Below are 17,495 nucleotides of genomic sequence, written 5' to 3'. Positions count from 1 at the left end.
AATGCCATATTTCATTCAATTTTTGTGATATGGACAAAATTTTTCAGGTTTCAAATCCCCTTGATGTGCTCTTTCGAACACATTGTAAAAAATATGCATATTAAAAACTTCAAAAGTGGCAAAAAACATGACGTCATCACTGTGACGTGACAACTTTGACATTTAGTGACATTTTTCACGTAAATATAATTGGCAATAGGTCTCCTGCTCATCTGCCGAGTTTGGTGTAGAAAGAGTCAACACTTTTTAAGTAATGCGAAATAATGTGAAATACCCAAGAACTGACGAAACATTTGGGGGGTGGTTTGGCCCCTACGTGCATCTAAACTTTTTTGCCAAAACACCGAAAGATTGGAGGTTCGCCGGAAAAAAAATCGTCTACGCAATTCATCAGAGGTTAGCAGGGAATTCGAATGTACGGTACTCACAGTTGGAGGAAAATGCTTTGCTGTGAATAAGAAAATGCTTTCCTGTGAATAACATCCCTTAAAATAATCATCTAATTTACAGGCATGTGAGATAATTACAACATTGAAGTATTTAAATTCACGGTACTGAAATTATTGAATATTTCATATTTAAGGTTAAGTTTAGACCAAGGCCCACTAATTATTGTCGCAAGTTGAATAATAAATTTCCGACACGAAAATAGGCTTGGAATACTGAATAGTCGTAGACACGTGTTCCATATTTCGTTGTTATATCCGATAAGTTGAGTCTTATGAAAGACAAAAACTGAAAGATTTCAAGCACGTTCTCAACAAAGTAGTTTGCGTGCAAATTACCAATTATGCGGCACAGAGGAAGTTGCAACTTAGCATACTTAAACAGCTGGTCTTTACGACGACGTTTCTATTGTTTGTGAACATTGAGCAGAGAACTTGAAATGGCAGTTGATTAAAGCATTCTCATGTATTCTCCCTGGCAAGAACAGTGTATCGGTGTATACCGATATTCAATAGGCTATCAGTTTCAAACAACTTTATTCCGTTTGGTAGCAGAAGCGTAGCGTATAATTGAAGCAATGATCAGTCAATATAATATATAGTATGTAGTTAGAAATCTGCAAAGCAATACAAAATTGTCCATTTATGATCTTCAGATAACAGAGAGAAATACGAAAGAATATTTACCCGATGGCCTTCAGATAATGCCTTATCACAGTTGTTTCTGTGTCAATTGGTCAGTGATACAATAATTAGGCAATTATCGTTTGTCACATTATGCGCGCGTAATTATGTGAAATTGTAATCAATGACGATACACTCCCCCCGCCAAATACGAGTTAAACTAATATTTTCGTTTACAGTAATAGAATGTTGCTCAAGTTATTATGCAGACACTCTATGTCCATCATTGGGTAACAGAACGACCAACTTGTTAACTGGTCTTTCAGTTGTGACGTAACGTCTTCCGTTGTATTTCAATACCGGTTCTCCAGGTTTTGGGTTCTTATACTGTACTTGAACTTTGCGTACTTTGCCCTCTGGTCCTTCGAATGTCTTTGATACTTTTCCCAGTTTTCATTGGTTTCTGATTAGATTGGAATCCTGTATAAGAACAACGTCTCCTACTTTTAAGTTTCTATGTGCAGTATGCCATTTCTGTTGTATTAACAGGCTTGGAATATAATCTCTTGTCCATTTCTTCCAAAAGTTGTCTGTAACCATTTGAGCGAATTCAAATCGACGGCATGGATCGGCTGAGTATGTAAACGTTCCACTAGGTATTTTAGATGTGGATCGTCCCAGGAGAAGATCGTTAGGGCACAAGTATTTGTCATCCGAGGAAGTTGGATGTTGTCCAATCGGTCTCTCATTAAGTAAGTTTGCAGTCTCATAACACACAGTTTGTATTTCAGAAAATGTGAGAATGCTTTCACCGATGGCTGCTGTTATGGCCCTTTTCGTTGGTTTTATCAACGCTTCTGAGACTCCGTTTCGCCAAGGTGCGTCTGCTGAAGAGAACACCCATTGAAATCCTTCTACTTGTCCATACTCCTGTAAACTCTGTTGGTCTAAATTTTTTACCATCTTCTTTGATTCCTCACTTGCGGCTACTAATTGGGAACCATTGTCTGAGTAGATCTTGGATGGATAGCCTCTTATAGATACAAATTTGCGGAGTACCATTAAGAATTTTTCGGTACTATAGTCTGGTGAAATATCTATGTGGACAGCTCGTGTACCGAGGCAGTGGAAAATAATTCCATATGGCTTTCCACTTGTTCGTTTTTTAACTTCATCCTTTATCTTAAATGGTCCAAATAGATCTAATGCTGTGTAGGTCCATGCCGGGGCAGGTTTTAATCTTTCAATCGGGAGTCTTCCCATGATTTGTTCGTTCAATTTGTTGTCCAATTTCTTGCATATTACACAGTTTGTTCTGATGGATTTCACCAGTTTCAGCAATTTGATGATCCAGAATTTTGCTCGTATTTTGCTTGCAGTTGATAGCACTCCCAGATGACCTCGATAATGTATGTGCTCGGCATATAGACGTGAAAATCTATGCCCATATGGTAGTAAGATGATCTCGGTTTTGTTTTAAGTCATTTCCACCCATCCTCTAGCACGTCCCCCAACAACGTAAATTCCGTCATCTCGTTTGCGAGGGCAGAGCCGCGTGTATTTACCCGCTAGGATATCCTTTTGCATCGAAGATTGTGATTCAAGAATCCGGAAACGTTCGGCATTGTCGATGTCACCTGCTGTTAGCGTTCGTGTTGCATTTTTCGATGTCGGCTTCAGGTCTTTCTTGTACATGGCCAAAATTCGGGCTGTAACTCGTTGCAACTTTTTGTAATTTGAATATTTCTCGATGTTTATCCTCGACGCAAGTGTGTCTTTTGGCTCAGTTTGGATGGGTGGTGAAGAGACAGAGCTGAAAAACGACTACGCATGCGTAGGGTTTTGGCGGGTGAGTCGACGAGTGGTGGCATTTTCGATCGTTTGATCAATGCAAAGTTTTGGCGCCATTCGATGTTAATTTTTTGGACTAATATCATCCGAGAAAAATGGAGAAGATGGAACTTTCAATGTCATTTCAGTCAAGCAGATGTTCCTGATATCCTGAACATATTTCTGGCTATATTGACGGTCTAAACACAGCAAATTCTAGCAGACATCGGTCGCAGCGCCATGGTGAGTAGTGACCGCTTTACGCTTGTTAAGTTTATTTTAGATACCACTTACAGGTTAAAAAAGTGCAAATTTCAACTCCCTTGTTGTCAATACATCTATTCAAATGTGTTTGCTCTTTACAAATAATTATATATAGATGTAACGGACCCGCAAGGATAAACCTGCCACGTAAGCTCGCATTTGAGCACATCAGCTTACATTTGTACTTGAGCACTCGTTGCATGCTTTTGGACTTCACGGGAACAAACTGTAAAGGAAATGATTCCCTTCTTCATGTTGAAATATTTATGTATTTACCCTGTCACTCAACATTCCTGGAGATATGACAGAAAAATTAATGGAACGCTGAGTATTCTTACTTGTGAAATTGAACAGAGAATTTGGAAAGGTAAAAAAATATCTGCTCTCATGGGCTGACCTTGACTTTGCTGATTTAAGCTTATATTTCGCTAATAACGAGTCTATAAAGGCTTACTTTCTGGAGACAGTAGTCGGAGTTCAAATTCAGTTTGATGTACATTTCTACAGATGCCTTTCCTTATTTATCTCCCCGTCAATTTAGTAAGAAAAAAAATGAATAAAATAAAAACGATGTAAACCACACTTTCTCTTTGATTTCTGCGTATGCCCTGGCCAAAATGTCGTAAAACGCGATGCTGAGGGAAAGAAAGGCATGCTGTCCTGTTGCAACTGCTATTTGAGTAGATTGCAGCTAATTTGGCTCATATCCAGCCTGAAAATGTCCAAAAAATGCTTTTTTGACAAGAAGCTTCAGGAGTTAATGGGTTAAAAAGTAGTTTAAATGGTGGAAATTAGGAAGCTAGGAAAATATATGCTAAAAATGCTAAAAAGCTGGGAAAAGTTTAGTGAGGTGTTAGTGAAACCTAACATTAGTGACTGTACCAAGAGTGAACTGAAAATTGTTGACTTGCTTGAACCAAGAAAGTAATTCGAAGGAGTACTGCCATTCTGCAAAAGCTACATGGGCTCCACTGTTTCCATGTAAGTAGCTGTCTAAGAGGAAAACACCTTGTGTGGTTGGAATGAAGACGACAGTATTGGAATTTAAAATAAAAATAGATGTTGTTTTGCCGTGCGTTAAAGCAGTTCTCCAGTGAAAAGGTAAATTAGCTGCGGGACTTGCTTCAGGGATAATGCTAACAGGCATTTCAGGTCCTACAGTGGTGCCACCAATTACATTGTTTAATACAGTGGATGACTGTAGAGCTTGTAAAACACCAAATGTTTGAGGAATGTTTTGTGTCACTGAGTCATAGATGCTGTTACCCACTAAAATCCCTTGCACAATTAGCTGGTACACCCATGTCTGGCTCAGTGAACTGTTGAGCAGAGGAATTTGAACATTTTCTGAAAAGAACATTTTGCTAAACAAAAGTGCAATAAAAGTACAGGCATTGCTTCCTTTTCTTCCTAGAATTGTGGACTGTGAAATACTGCTTGGGAATGACCAGAAAGTGACATTGCCATGATGGTTCGGAGGGATGATAATGAGTGTTAGAACTTGAGAAGAGCTGTTAGAGGGAGACGAGGTATTTGTAGCTGAAGGTTGATTTCTGGATGAATGATTGGCCCGGGATGGAAGAGGGATAGTTGCATAAGTATCCAGGATGTTTTTAACCTTTTGAGACCATTCTGGTGAGGTGTAGAAAAGTTCAGCGTCGGATATGTTCAAGCCTGTAAGTGGTGTATTATTGCTTTCATCGTCATGGAGTTCATCATCATCATCATTTTCCCTTTCATTAGCATCTTTAGACGACAAAAGCCCATTGTTGAAGGTGTTTGCTAACTTTTGAACTTTTTTCTTCAGTGGTTCAGCACAGATTGGACAGCAGTGATTTGAAGGCAAGCAAGCTTGGTGAAAGCAGTGGAAGCAGGCCAGTCTAACAACGGCATCTGTTTCTCTTGTGCAAGTTGGAAAATCACAATAAATATCTGGGTGAGGTTGTTGGCCTGGCTCTACATCATCGAGATTATAACTTAGTGGAAAACACTTGGTGTCTACTGTGGTTTCAAACGTTGGTAGATGGTACTGTGGCTTCCCTTTTGGTCTTCCATTATTTGCAACTGGGCGTTCAACCTGAGTCAAAAATTAAATTATGTGCATGTCAGTAGTACATGTACATTTATTATGAGGAAAACATGATGTTAGTAATTTTGTTTGTTTGTTTTTCCATTTTTTAAGTCAGAGATGTTAACAGTATTCATTAATTATATTTGTTTATTTTAACATTCATTCTATTGTTTGGTACATTTTATATCTATGTCTGCATATCCTTATCCTACATATCTAAGAATCATATAAAGAAGCCTAAACCACGCATTTTACTTAAACTGTCTTAACGCACCTCAGGAATTTGACAATACTTTAGAAATGTGGAAAATGCTTGCTTGCAGCTTGTGTTTTTCAATTTTTCTTGCATCATCAAATTCTTGTATTGTTTTATGATGGTATAATAAATGGTTTAGACTTCTGTATTTATTAATTTTATGACTTTTTTTTATTTTCAGGATTGTTACCTGGTATGATTTGTGGCAGTTCTGTGAAATGCTCTTAAACAGATCAAGAAGAAATTCTGCACTTTTCCCTGCAATAAGCCACAAGTTGGATTCACTCTGCTGACCACGGTGGTACTGTGGAACAAAGGACTGGACAAATTCGCTAAGAAACCCTGATAATGCTAGTGATTTAGCAGTATCTTCAATGCTTTTTTCATCTTCAAACTTTTCAGTGTTTCTTCTTAGAACAGAATGCCAGACTTCTACCTTTTTTTCAGTTATCAACTTGAGAATACTGGCCTTTTTAGACCAGTATGCCGGAAGATATTTACACTGATATGCACAATCACTCAAAAATGACAAGGTTGATTTGTTATAATGCTTCCTTCTCCAGCAGATGAAAATAATTGCCAACTGTGCCATGACCATCTCATATAGCTTTAGATTGCCACTTCTGAAAATATTGTACTAATAAAAGATGATAGGCACAACATGTTCAAGTAAGTGCAAAATTGTCACAAATTCATGTTGCTTGCAGTTTGCAAACTTTTCCAGAACTTTTGCTCTTACAAGTTGCCAACCCACTAATGCAGCAGTCACACATAGTGATGTTTTAAAGGGTTTTGGTTTAGATGCCAAAGTGCCTCCAAAGACACTTGAAAACAGTTTATCAAAAAAAATTTTGAAATTTGAAACAACATCTTCATAGGCATTGAGGCACACATGAAATGGCCCTTGCTCTGGTATTATTCCAATGCTGGGATTCCATCCACTTGCTATTAGCTTTTTGGGATAGTACCATCCTGGCCAATCAGCAGGCAGTGGCAGAACATACTAATTCTTGCTGTACAGCTGAAGTCCAGGGTATTTATTAAGTACACGCTCTAGGGTTGTTTTGTAGTTGTCCATGCTTTTTAGATCTTGTTCGAACTCATCAATCAACATACATGTCTCCAGTGTCTCGAGGTCTTGTGTCGTTGGATCTGAGTACACCCTGAATAACAAATAAAAATGTTGTTGTTGCTGGCATTTCTATAACTATTGTTATTCTTGAAATGCCGATTTCCAATAATTTTTGGTTTATTAAAATTGCTGTACGCTGATGATATTCACTCTTGATATTTATAACAGGTCACTTTATATTCACAAACAGGCCACTGTTTATAAACATTATAAATTATACTAGCCTTAGTTCTCGCAGTGCTGCCTGTAGTCTCCCTGGGTCAATGCTTTGCATATTTTGTGGTAGCTGGTCCAAAAACTGGTTTTGCATATTTATTAAGGCATTTGTTAGTATTTCCAGGACAGATGGGACATGTATTCCACCAAGGCAGGTCTTCTGTCGGCCATTTACATTGATCACTACTTGTCTGTGTAAGGATGATGATGGGCGGGGTACTGCACTGACTGTGGGATGCACATCTGCTATACAGGATGCCATGTGTACCACATTTGTCCTAACAAGTTGTGCTGGTGTATGAAATGAGTGAATGTTGTGGAAGTCATCAACCATTAAGACCATGAAGCATGTCAGCTGATGGGAAAGACAGAGTGTAAAAACCATAATTAAGTAGTTAATAGAGTGGTTTTCAATTGAGTGACTTAAACCAGAACCAAACTACGGTTTGACAGTGGCTGACTTCAGTAATGTAGTCTATTATTATTAGACTACATTACTGTACTCAGCTGATTTCAAACCGTAGTAAACGCAAAACCAAAACCAAATTAATATTGTTTGATTACTTTCCACACTCAATTGAAAACTGCTCTATTAATTTTAATATATTATTCTAGATAAAGACAAGAAAGAAAATTAATTAGCCAAAATGGCTTTTTTTTTTTTCAATAATATTTTTTGGTAGTGTGCATGAAGCCATTTGTTGATTAGAATTGCTTATTTATTTGCAGACTGACCTCATTTACTCTCTTCAACTGTTGTGATATGTAGTTGGCATGATCTTTAGCAAGGTCTGCTTTTAACTGCTGCACGTTCCTAGGCGTGGTGCTGTATCCTAAAATCTGACCAGCAGATAGGCCTTGCAAGGACATGCCACAACTAGCTGCGTATAAGCCACTGTCCTTTTGCAGTGTAGATGTTTTTTGTGACCTGTCATGTAGGTAAAAGTAATTTGCTTCCATTGTTACAACCCCTATGAACAATGAATGAAAAACAATTTTCTTACGGGTAGCTCACTTCATTTAAAGTTTGTTACCTAAAATAGGCCATTATGTGGAGTAGGGACACCACTCTCTGCTCTTGCATCTCTCTCCTTCTATTGGACAAGCTTTTCCTTCCACTTAAACAGTTAAGGATGTCCTCAAAGAGTCCAGGGCTATTTTTGTCTGTAAACTGTTTCATTGCCTCTGGATTGTAAATTTTCTGGTCTGGGGTGGTTATTTGATGTCTGTACAGGACCTTTTGAAATGCTTCCAACTTCTCTTCAATTGTTGACTCTGTAATAGAAAAATCAACCATGACAAAAATTAAAATATTTTTGTGAGAAGTATAGAGTTTTTGTTATGATGCTAAATTTAATTCAAGCAGCTTCAAAACAGTAAAAACACCTTTTATCTCTGCGAGCTGTTGTGTTGCCACATGAAGCTGTGTTTGCAAGGTGCAGCACTTTTTTATCTCCTTTCTGAGCAACAATTCCATTTCCTCTGGTGACTTCTAGGAGGAATGCAACAAGAGGTTTGTTATTTCGAACTGATTTTACATAGCTGGCATCAAATAAGATACAAAATTATGAGAAGTACCTGTTTTGGCATGGGTGAGGTGTGATGGAATGTCACATCAGTACTTTTTCTCTGAAATCATCAAAAGGAACTTATTTGTACCGGTTTTACATTTGCATGTCACAAGAAACTCGGAAATATGTGCCACTCATTTTAAAGGGCGTTCTTATTGTAACCTCCCAGTAACCATACCTTTCGAGGAGGGCAGTAATCTTGTTCATCTTTAAACAATTGGTCTGCATTTTTCCTACAACTGGAACACCACCGCACACCAGGACGGTAACCACTCGTAGTACGTCCGATGCGGTCAAACAATTCATAAACCTCGCTGGTATGTTGGCTGAAATATCAGTTGAGTGCACAGGAAATGGACATGCACAAAAACCATGTGCTTCGCGGTTTATTCTGGTCCAGTGTCGAGTACACGCCCAGCTGTTCGTAGTGCCACCGACATACCTTGCTATTGCAGCATTGAACCTCCGCATTTTCCCTTTACATTCCTCGCCTTTTCTGGTTTTTCTGTGGTACCAACAGGTCCGCTCACCGGAAGTTTCCGTGAACATTAAACTCATTAACATAATCTGCAACACGAGCCGCATTTTCGCGGCACGAACTCCGACTTCGCGGCAAAATTTCGATGAGTGTTCAAAGATGGAAGTGTGGTGTTCAGGAGATATGTTTTAGAACTAATATCGACCGGTCTTAAAGGAAAGTTTCAAGCTTAACCTTTTTACTTACTCCTTAGCCCAAGCGAAAACTCTCAGCGCTCTTAAATTTTTCAAAAATGCCGCCATTTTACGTGTACGTTGCTATGATTTTATGTTGTCTTTCCCAGTTTCTCGGCGCGCGCGAGTGAGCATGCGCAGTCGTTTTTCAGCTCTGTCTGGTGAAGATAGTTCCAGTTTAATCGTATTGATGGGGATTTTTTGTTCCGAGTATGTTTTCGTTATTGGCCATTCAGATTCGTGTAGTTTAAGGAAGTCCGGTCCCTTTTGCCATTTACTGTTTATATCGATATCGTTTGGTTTACTTCCTCTCGTTAACAAATCAACTACGTTAAATTCGCTTGCGGTCCAGTACCAGTCTTTCGTATTAGTTCCCTCTTGGATCTCTCCTACCCGCACTGCGGCGAAGGTATTGAATCCATACGATTCTTTTTGGATCATGGAGTGAACGATTTGAGAGTCAGTGATGTGATAACATTTCTCGAAACGGTATCTGCATTGTTCTGTTATTGTGGTTTTTAATCTTTTATTTAACACCGAACCACAGGGCTCTATCCGGTCGATTGATAGTTTCTTGGAAGGTGCGAGGCGATTTTTGGATAAGATGAGGCTGATTTCGTGATTTCCATTAAGAAGTCTCCATCTAGCATAAGCACATGCGCCATATGCATCATTAGATCCGGCGCTGAATATTACGAGGATTTGATTTCCCGTGGCTTTTTTAGGTTTAGTGCATCGATTGACTTTAATCTTTTCCATTTCACTTAGATCCTGGAAGAAGTTAGCCCAATTCTGGTGATCTTGTTCGGGTATAAGATCATCCCATTCCAATTTTGGGTGGTGAATCCACAATCGTCTCATGAGAATCTTTGCCCTGACGGTCAGAGGACTCGCTAATCCGAGTGGATCATAAACACTATTTACTTGTGATAGAATTATCCTCTTGGTTAGAGTCTTGGAAGTATTAGTAGTCGTCCCTTGATTTTGTTTGGGGCGTCGTGTCTTTCTTTTGGGTGTGACATTAAGCTTGACTTTGAAGTAGAAATTATTTGTAATTGGATTCCATACAACACCAAGTACTTTCTCATATGCTGTTTTCATGTCTGTTGGTATAAGGTCCTGGTCTGGAGCAATATTGTCATGTGAATATATCCATTCCTTAAGTTTGAGGTTTCCGTTACTCAAGATGGTTTCCATTTTATTCGTGAGCTTTTTGGCAGTTTCAACGTTGTCAACGCTATTAATGATGTCATCCATGTATGTATTGTTTATGAGTAGCTCAGATGCTTTCGGATAATTTTCTTTAGCCATCTCTGCTGTTTCTCGTTGTGCTACAGTTGCTGTAGTTCCAGAAGGTTTATCTCCAAAGGAAACCCTCTGAATAACGTACGTGTCTGGTTCTCTAGTTGTATCCATATCCCTCCAGAGGAAGCGGTGCGTGTGTTGTTCTATCACTCCCGTTCTGACTGTGTGATACATTTTCTTGATTTCCCCGATAAAGGCTATTTCATTCTCTCTAAATCTGATGAGTATTCCTAGTATACTGTTTGAAAGGCCGGGTCCCTTAGCCCAATATTCGTTTAGTACATGACCCATGTAATTGGCACTGCTGTTAAAGACAATTCTTACTGGTGTGGATTTGGAGTTTGGCTTTAGCACTTCGTGATGTGAAATGTAGTATTCCTCCAGTGATTTGGTTAACGTCGGTTCACAAACTGCTGTTTATTAAAATTCTTGAAAACTCTATAAACACCGTGAGAACTGAAATAAAGGATACAAATAAACTACAAATTAGCTTGCGAAAATAACAGGATATAAATACATTTCAAATGCTTCGGAAGTTACAAAAGTGAAAGGAGAAAACTTAAGATCGATTTACAGTAACGGTAAAACGATGTCGTATACAACTTGACTTTATCTGAAACCTTAAGACTTAAATTTACAATTCACAAGCGATGAGACTGAACTAAACGACTAAAGATACAAACCGCTTACATAAACAAACTAAAATAGCGTAAAAAAAATAGTTACCTTGGTGCTACCTTGATCACCAGAACAATGATAAACTTGGAGAAACTTCTTAACTTGTGGTGAATTAACAGATCTTGCGTCAACTGATCTTGCTAACGGAAAAACTACTCTTTTATAACGCTAGTTGGGTGTCGCGGCGTTACGCGCGTGCTTTCGCGACACCACAGAACTTACTAGAAAGAACTAGAAACAAGGGTAGCGTACACGCGAAACAAATACGCATGAAAAGCCTTAAATAACTGAACACACGTTCAAATAAACCTCCAATGACTTAAAAAATAGTACTCTTAAGGCTACAAAGTATAGTAATTGAGCGTAAAACAGCTTAAATTAGAAACCCGTTGAAAACTTGCGCAATGTTGCGCGTGCAAATTTGTTGCAGAAGCGCGCGCCACTTCAAGTGTCGTACATCGCGCGCGCACAACTTAACTGCTGTAGCTACATGTGGTGAGCAGGTCCTTTGTATTTCTGCAATTCTTCTCGTGTTAGTTTGCGAGCTACATCTCTATCTATCATGTCCTTTATCTGTTGTTGATAAATTTCCGCGTGTTTCTTATTCTTAGGAAGTCGTTTTTCAGTTGATATTAGCATGCCGAATGCTGCTCTTCTGTTTTCTGGGAGATCAAAAGGATCTCTGATCCAAGGGTATTCTGCAGTCCAGAATTTTTCTTTTGCGTCATGGCTCAGATTTTTTAAAATAAATGCTAACTCCTTTTCTTCCTTGATTGTGTAGGTGTTGCTACCGAGTGAGCACCTACCGCACTTGCATCCACCGCAGCGAGGCTTACATTGTATCCCGAGATTCTCCATGTGGTAGAAGTCTTCGATTTTTGCCATCTTGACATGATGGGCGTGCATAGTTCCAATGAAGGACTTTTCGTTGATTTCCTTGAGAACTGGGTGTGTTCCACCTAAGAATCGTGCGAATTGATTTTTCAATAAAAGTAGATGTCCAGAACTTTGTTCCTTTAAAGGATGGACGTCTGCGTATTCAAAGCCTATTAAGGTATCAACCTCTCCGGTGGGCCTTATTAATTCGTCCTCGTATACGTGTTTGAATAGTTTAGAGACCCCTTTCATGTCGACTGCTGGAATGGGGGAGGTTATCTTGCCGATTCCGTAAACGTCGAATACGACTGTTTTGCCCTGCTTGTCAATAAGTGGGAGCTTGTACTTAAGAGGTGCCCTCCGCAAATTTTAACTATGGCCATTTGGACCAGAAAAAAATCAGATTCCTCAAACTTTCTCAGATGAATGGTCTAGATAAGTGATTCACAAAAATATAACTCTCAGTTCAATTCGATTCGTATTTTAGTGCTGGGGCCACCATCTTGGTTTTGTCCCTCTGAGAGGGCTTTCAGCGGCCATTTTAGGGCACATTTTTAACAATTTGCCATACAAAGAAAACGATATAAATCCGAGTAAAAACCCTTTATTCGATACAAGCAAATGTTTCTTGTTACATTGTCTGTTAGCAGCCTTTAAAATCCTCCTCTTAATCGAGGATTCTCATCAAGAACTCGTTTAAGCTCAGTTCTGTTTTGATCTGTTGTGCACCCGCCATTATTCCACAGATTGCGCTACATTTGACAAATGCACATTCCAAGAGGTAGGGGTAGGGCGGGTAGGAAATGAAAATGTAACCAACATTAAAGCCATTTTACGCATTTCTGTGGCTAAACAAGTGACTGGCCTCCCCAGGGTGATTTGAACATGAGCTTCTGCTTGCAGGCATTCTCTAGGTTATTTTTGCAGGGTAGGTGGGGTGGTCGTGTATTAAAAAAAAAAAAAGAAACAAGAAAAACAAGAAAACGATAGACAGTATGAGGTCAAAAGATTATGATCTGTGTATCTTGCTCAGCTTTATCAGTTCATCAGTGAGGCCCTATTAGGGGTTTTCAGGATACTGGATATTTTGGTGATAAGTTAATAGGATGCAAGAAATTTAGGGGAAAAATTAATGGAGTAGAGCATGTTTAGATCAGATAAAGCGGGACAGTTGTGTCTTTCGCTGCCGGAAGTGCCATCAAATTTTGCAAAAGACAACAGACTGACGAATAGTGCGCAGGAAGTAATGGTAAGCGACGTCATATTGAAACTCCTTACATTTTCTTAGCCGTTTCACTTTTGCATCAGAAAAGAAACTGCTCAGAAAGTTACTGAAGGGCAGTTAAGGACGGTGCCTTCTTTTTTGTGGGCACGCGGTCTGTGCATTACGTAAGGCATGGTTTAAACGCCAGGCGTGCGCTTGGGTTGGAACTAGTGACGTAATTAACTACCCTACCAAGCGTGCATTCTCGTTCCCAGAGCCCACGATCCTTGTGGCCTGCTGCAGGGATCGAGAGCTCTGGGCTAGTCCAACACCGGAAGTCAGCGATTCACGGACTTCCCGTCAAATCTGGCAAATCTGATTGGCTGAGAATACGAAACGAATACTCTGCGCATGCTCAGAAAATCGGGTCTGGCCAGAGCTCTCGATTCCTGCCGCAGGCCAGAAGGATCGTGGGGTCTGGGGACGAGAATGACCAGGCGTGCGACTTAAAAAAAAAAGTCCCATTGTGGACGAAACAAATTTCGAATTAAAATTACGAGCCTGTACTAAAACCGGGATTACCAGAAAAGCAGCATATCGCTAAGCACTAACTGTCAACGGCTTCCAGCTGAAAAACTAGCTTTTATCGTATCCGTAGAAAAAATCATACTGAAATTCAACTGTAGATGGCATAATGCGCGCGGAAAACAACTTCGAGAGACGTCAATGTTTAACTTACTTGGGAAGTAACAGGAAAAAATGTAACGGACACCGACAAAGTTTTCGAAAGGATGAAGCAACTCATTTAACTTTTGAAAAAGGGGTGATTACAGCTACATTTTTATGGTATGAATTGGAAGTGGTAAGCCTATTCAACAATGCATTAATTTTTTACTGTGAGGAAAAGTTATGTAGACTGTATTTTGGCTAAGCCAGAGGAGTGTTGTTCAGGGACGCTAAAACGCTGTTGCGACGATTCTGTCATCAAATACATATCAAAAGTGGTTTTTTGTTACCACTTACTACGTAGTTTAAAGATGTTTTTTAATATGTTTAGTTTTCTGCATACAAAGGCGAACCTGTGAAGAAATATCTTTACCTTTTTTTCAGAAAAATGCTACAGTCAGCAGTAGGTAATTATCTCGGAAAAATTAACGACTGCCCCCAGTTTTCTTTGTGGATCCTAATAACCCTGGCTAAGATCTACTTTTTCCACGTTTTGTTAATCTGGCGGATTAGCCTGAGGCACCCCACAGCCGCTGTATGGTGTCGGCGTATCCCTTATCCTATTAATTTTTGTCCTAAATATCTTGTATCCTGTTAAACCCAGCTCAACGATTTTCTACTCAATAATGTCTTGTTTTATCTGATCTAAACATGCTCTACCCCATTAATATTTCCCCTAAATTTTTTTGCATCCTATTAACTTATCACCAAAATATCCAGTATCCTGAAAACCCCTAATAGGGCCTCACTGATGAACTGATAAAGCTGAGCAAGATACACAGATCATAATCTTTTGACCTCATACTGTCTATCGTTTTCTTGTTTTTCTTGTTTCTTTTTTTTTTTTTTAATACACGACCACCCCACCTACCCTGCAAAAATAACCTAGAGAATGCCTGCAAGCAGAAGCTCATGTTCAAATCACCCTGGGGAGGCCAGTCACTTGTTTAGCCACAGAAATGCGTAAAATGGCTTTAATGTTGGTTACATTTTCATTTCCTACCCGCCCTACCCCTACCTCTTGGAATGTGCATTTGTCAAATGTAGCGCAATCTGTGGAATAATGGCGGGTGCACAACAGATCAAAACAGAACTGAGCTTAAACGAGTTCTTGATGAGAATCCTCGATTAAGAGGAGGATTTTAAAGGCTGCTAACAGACTTCTGGGTCTGTTAGGATCTCAGCAAATTGTTAAACTTCTTGTAAACGGCGGCTTATGAGACGAAAGACAAATAATATTGATAGATGTTATGAAGCGGGCTTCGGAGAGTTGAAATCTGCGTAACTGTGGCGATGTCTGAGAGTGATTTCGTACACTAATCACCGAAAATGTGGCTGAAACATACTGGAAATATAACATGAGGCATCGTGGAACATCCAGTTGTCGACATGTCGCGAGGTAAGTGAAATATATCATTATTTTCTCTGTGCATCGTTATTTTCATGTTATTATGCTGATTAGGACGGAGGTCTTTGTTGACAAAAGCACAGCTTAAACTTCTTCTTCTAACATTTTACAGTTTTAACTGCCCTAAAATTTTATTGCATGTTTTTACAGATGAGACATTGCTCTTTAAGTGGAGGGTAGTTTTGGGATCTCAAGTGATGTACTTTTGGCGATATTTTCCTTTAAATTTCGCCTTTCTTATGGAGCTTCATGAGTAGTCCGAAAGGGAAGAAATTTAAATTCTGTAAAAAAATCAGGTGATGATCAAATTGCCAAAACAGCCTCTCAATGTAACAAGAAACATTTGCTTGTATCGAATAAAGGGTTTTTACTCGGATTTATATCGTTTTCTTTGTATGGCAAATTGTTAAAAATGTGCCCTAAAATGGCCGCTGAAAGCCCTCTCAGAGGGACAAAACCAAGATGGTGGCTCCAGCGCTAAAATACGAATCGAATTGAACTGAAAGTTATATTTTTGTGAATCACTTATCTAGACCATTCATCTGAGAAAGTTTGAGGAATTTGATTTTTTCTGGTCCAAATGGCCATAGTTGAAATTTACGGAGGGCGCCTCTTAAAGGTGTCAACGTTTTCACTTTCTCCGCCTACTTTGATAATTGACGGTTGCGTTTTCATACCCTCGAGGTTTTCAGCTTTTGCGTTTGTGATAAAACATAATGACGCTCCCGTGTCCCACAAGACGTTTGCGAATCCATTCTTTGTAGGTATCTTCTGAATTTGGAGTAAGCACGTTTCAATTTTGTTATTGCATACACTTGCAATACCGCTTGCCGAAACAATGTTAGTTGGCGATTTTTTGTCCTATTCTTCTTCATGTAGTGTTTTGTGGTGAAACCTTTTGCAGTCGTTAACGCCACATGTTTTCTTGCCTCTACAGTCTTGAGTTCTGTGACCCCGTTTTAAGCAGGACCAGCATGCTCCCTTTTCCTTTAATGTGTCACGCCTTTTTGTACTTGTTTTGAGAGATAAAGTCTACATTTATTAGTCCAGTGATTAGCACCTTCATGGTATAGGCATTTGTTTCGCTTGTAGTGTGATGTATCTTGTCCTTCTGGGATGGTGACTTTGTCATTCCTTTTCTCTAGATAATGAAGTGAGCCCCTTACTGGAAGGTTGCTGTTTGAGCGCAGTTCTGCGTTTTCGTATTCCATTGCTTGTTTTTGTTGGAGGAGAAATCTTAACAGACTTGGAAACTTTTCTTTTTTATCGACGGGACTGCGTTCGGAACTTACTAGTTTCGCCCACTCTCTTTTCACATCATTTGGTAATTTTCGTTCTATTATGCTCACAGAACTGGTTGTGGTTATTTCTTTCTCTAGACCTAATCTTCTCAAGTCTCGGTAACCGTCGCCGATGACGTTGATAAATTCGACGAATTTTTTGTTTTCGCCCCCTCTGATAGGTTTCATGTTTTGAATTGCACACATTACGACGTCAGCGACTTTTGCAGGATCGCCGTATTTTTCGTCCAGTCTCTTCCACATGGCATTAATATCATCATCGACGCTTTTTACCGTATGGGCTGGTTCCTTTCCAAGACATGATCGGAGAACATATGGTGCGTTCTCGGCATTAATTGACGGCATGATTTGTTTGTCAAAGTCTGTTTTGAATTGTGGATAATTTCTTACATTTCCGTGAAATGACGGCATCTTGATTTTTTCGAGTTGTGGCGGATTGCCTTTGTCTTTCGCCTTGTTATCGTTTCTTTAAGTCGAGATAAATGCTTCGATACGGCCACTGTTCTCTTGATGGCGCATGTACATGTTTCGAATCCATTCGACTTCCTTTTGGATGTTTTTGTGGTCAAGTAGCTCGAGCATTGTGTTATGCAATGTCTTACAGTCCGCGAGCACGATATCTAAATATCTTTCTGTTTTGCGCAAAGCTTCGGGAGCGTTTAAGTCCTTATTTTGTGATTCCATCGTGTCGTATGCGTGTTTTACGAATGAGTCAAAGATAGTTCCCATGGACTTCTTTCTCATACTAAATTGTTCCAATAGTCGTCTGAGTTTTTCTTGTTCAAGTCTCATTGATCCTTGTTTGTGAAATTTGATAAAATTCCGATTCAGGTTCCTAATGCGACGATTAAAAAATACAAATGATCGCAGTGACAT

General features: G+C 39.3%; 3 protein-coding genes, 1 long non-coding RNA gene and 2 pseudogenes across 5 annotated transcripts; 1 reads left to right on the top strand and 5 right to left on the bottom strand.

Moving 5' to 3' along the window:
* Window positions 1-1,523: 1,523 nt before the first annotated feature.
* LOC149114855 (uncharacterized) lies at window positions 1,524-2,333 on the bottom strand. The gene has a single exon (XM_089285604.1). The coding sequence runs from the start codon at window positions 2,331-2,333 to the stop codon at window positions 1,524-1,526; it is 810 nt and encodes a 269-aa protein (XP_089141730.1).
* Window positions 2,334-2,838: 505 nt separating this feature from the next.
* Window positions 2,839-6,763, top strand: LOC149114853 (uncharacterized). The gene is made up of 2 exons (XR_016206207.1): window positions 2,839-3,143; window positions 5,673-6,763. It is a non-coding gene; the product is annotated as an uncharacterized LOC149114853 (long non-coding RNA).
* Window positions 4,018-5,250, bottom strand: LOC149114854 (uncharacterized; the record flags this gene model as incomplete). The annotated part of the gene is made up of 1 exon (XM_089283882.1): window positions 4,018-5,250. A coding segment is annotated over one exon (1,233 nt), but the record flags the coding sequence as incomplete, so codon positions are not given.
* LOC149114852 (uncharacterized) lies at window positions 5,272-8,158 on the bottom strand (annotated as a pseudogene). The gene is made up of 4 exons (XR_016206196.1): window positions 7,874-8,158; window positions 7,575-7,767; window positions 6,848-7,194; window positions 5,272-6,654 (listed from the first exon to the last, which is right to left on the bottom strand). The product of XR_016206196.1 is annotated as an uncharacterized LOC149114852 (transcript).
* Window positions 8,159-9,205: 1,047 nt separating this feature from the next.
* Window positions 9,206-11,989, bottom strand: LOC149114851 (uncharacterized). Its single transcript, XM_089285603.1, has 2 exons — window positions 11,911-11,989; window positions 9,206-10,839 (listed from the first exon to the last, which is right to left on the bottom strand). Exons 1-2 carry the CDS (start codon window positions 11,987-11,989, stop codon window positions 9,206-9,208), a joined length of 1,713 nt encoding a protein of 570 aa, XP_089141729.1.
* Window positions 11,990-12,183: 194 nt separating this feature from the next.
* Window positions 12,184-17,495, bottom strand: LOC149114850 (uncharacterized; annotated as a pseudogene).

This window comes from Orbicella faveolata, unplaced genomic scaffold, assembly GCF_042242905.1.
Source record: "Orbicella faveolata isolate gen_17 unplaced genomic scaffold, um_ofav_v1 contig_13, whole genome shotgun sequence".
Classification (NCBI taxonomy): domain Eukaryota; kingdom Metazoa; phylum Cnidaria; class Anthozoa; order Scleractinia; family Merulinidae; genus Orbicella; species Orbicella faveolata.
This window is presented reverse-complemented; position numbering and strand designations above follow the sequence as displayed.

Excerpts from the sequence above, each read along its gene's own strand:
- LOC149114855 (XM_089285604.1), bottom strand. The coding sequence starts at position 2,333 with ATGGGAAGACTCCCGATTGAAAGATTAAAACCTGCCCCGGCATGGACC.
- LOC149114851 (XM_089285603.1), bottom strand. The coding sequence starts at position 11,989 with ATGGCAAAAATCGAAGACTTCTACCACATGGAGAATCTCGGGATACAA. Across the intron at positions 10,840-11,910 it reads CTGCGGTGGATGCAAGTGCG|CAGTTTGTGAACCGACGTTA; the intron begins GTAGGTGCTCAC and ends TTTAATAAACAG.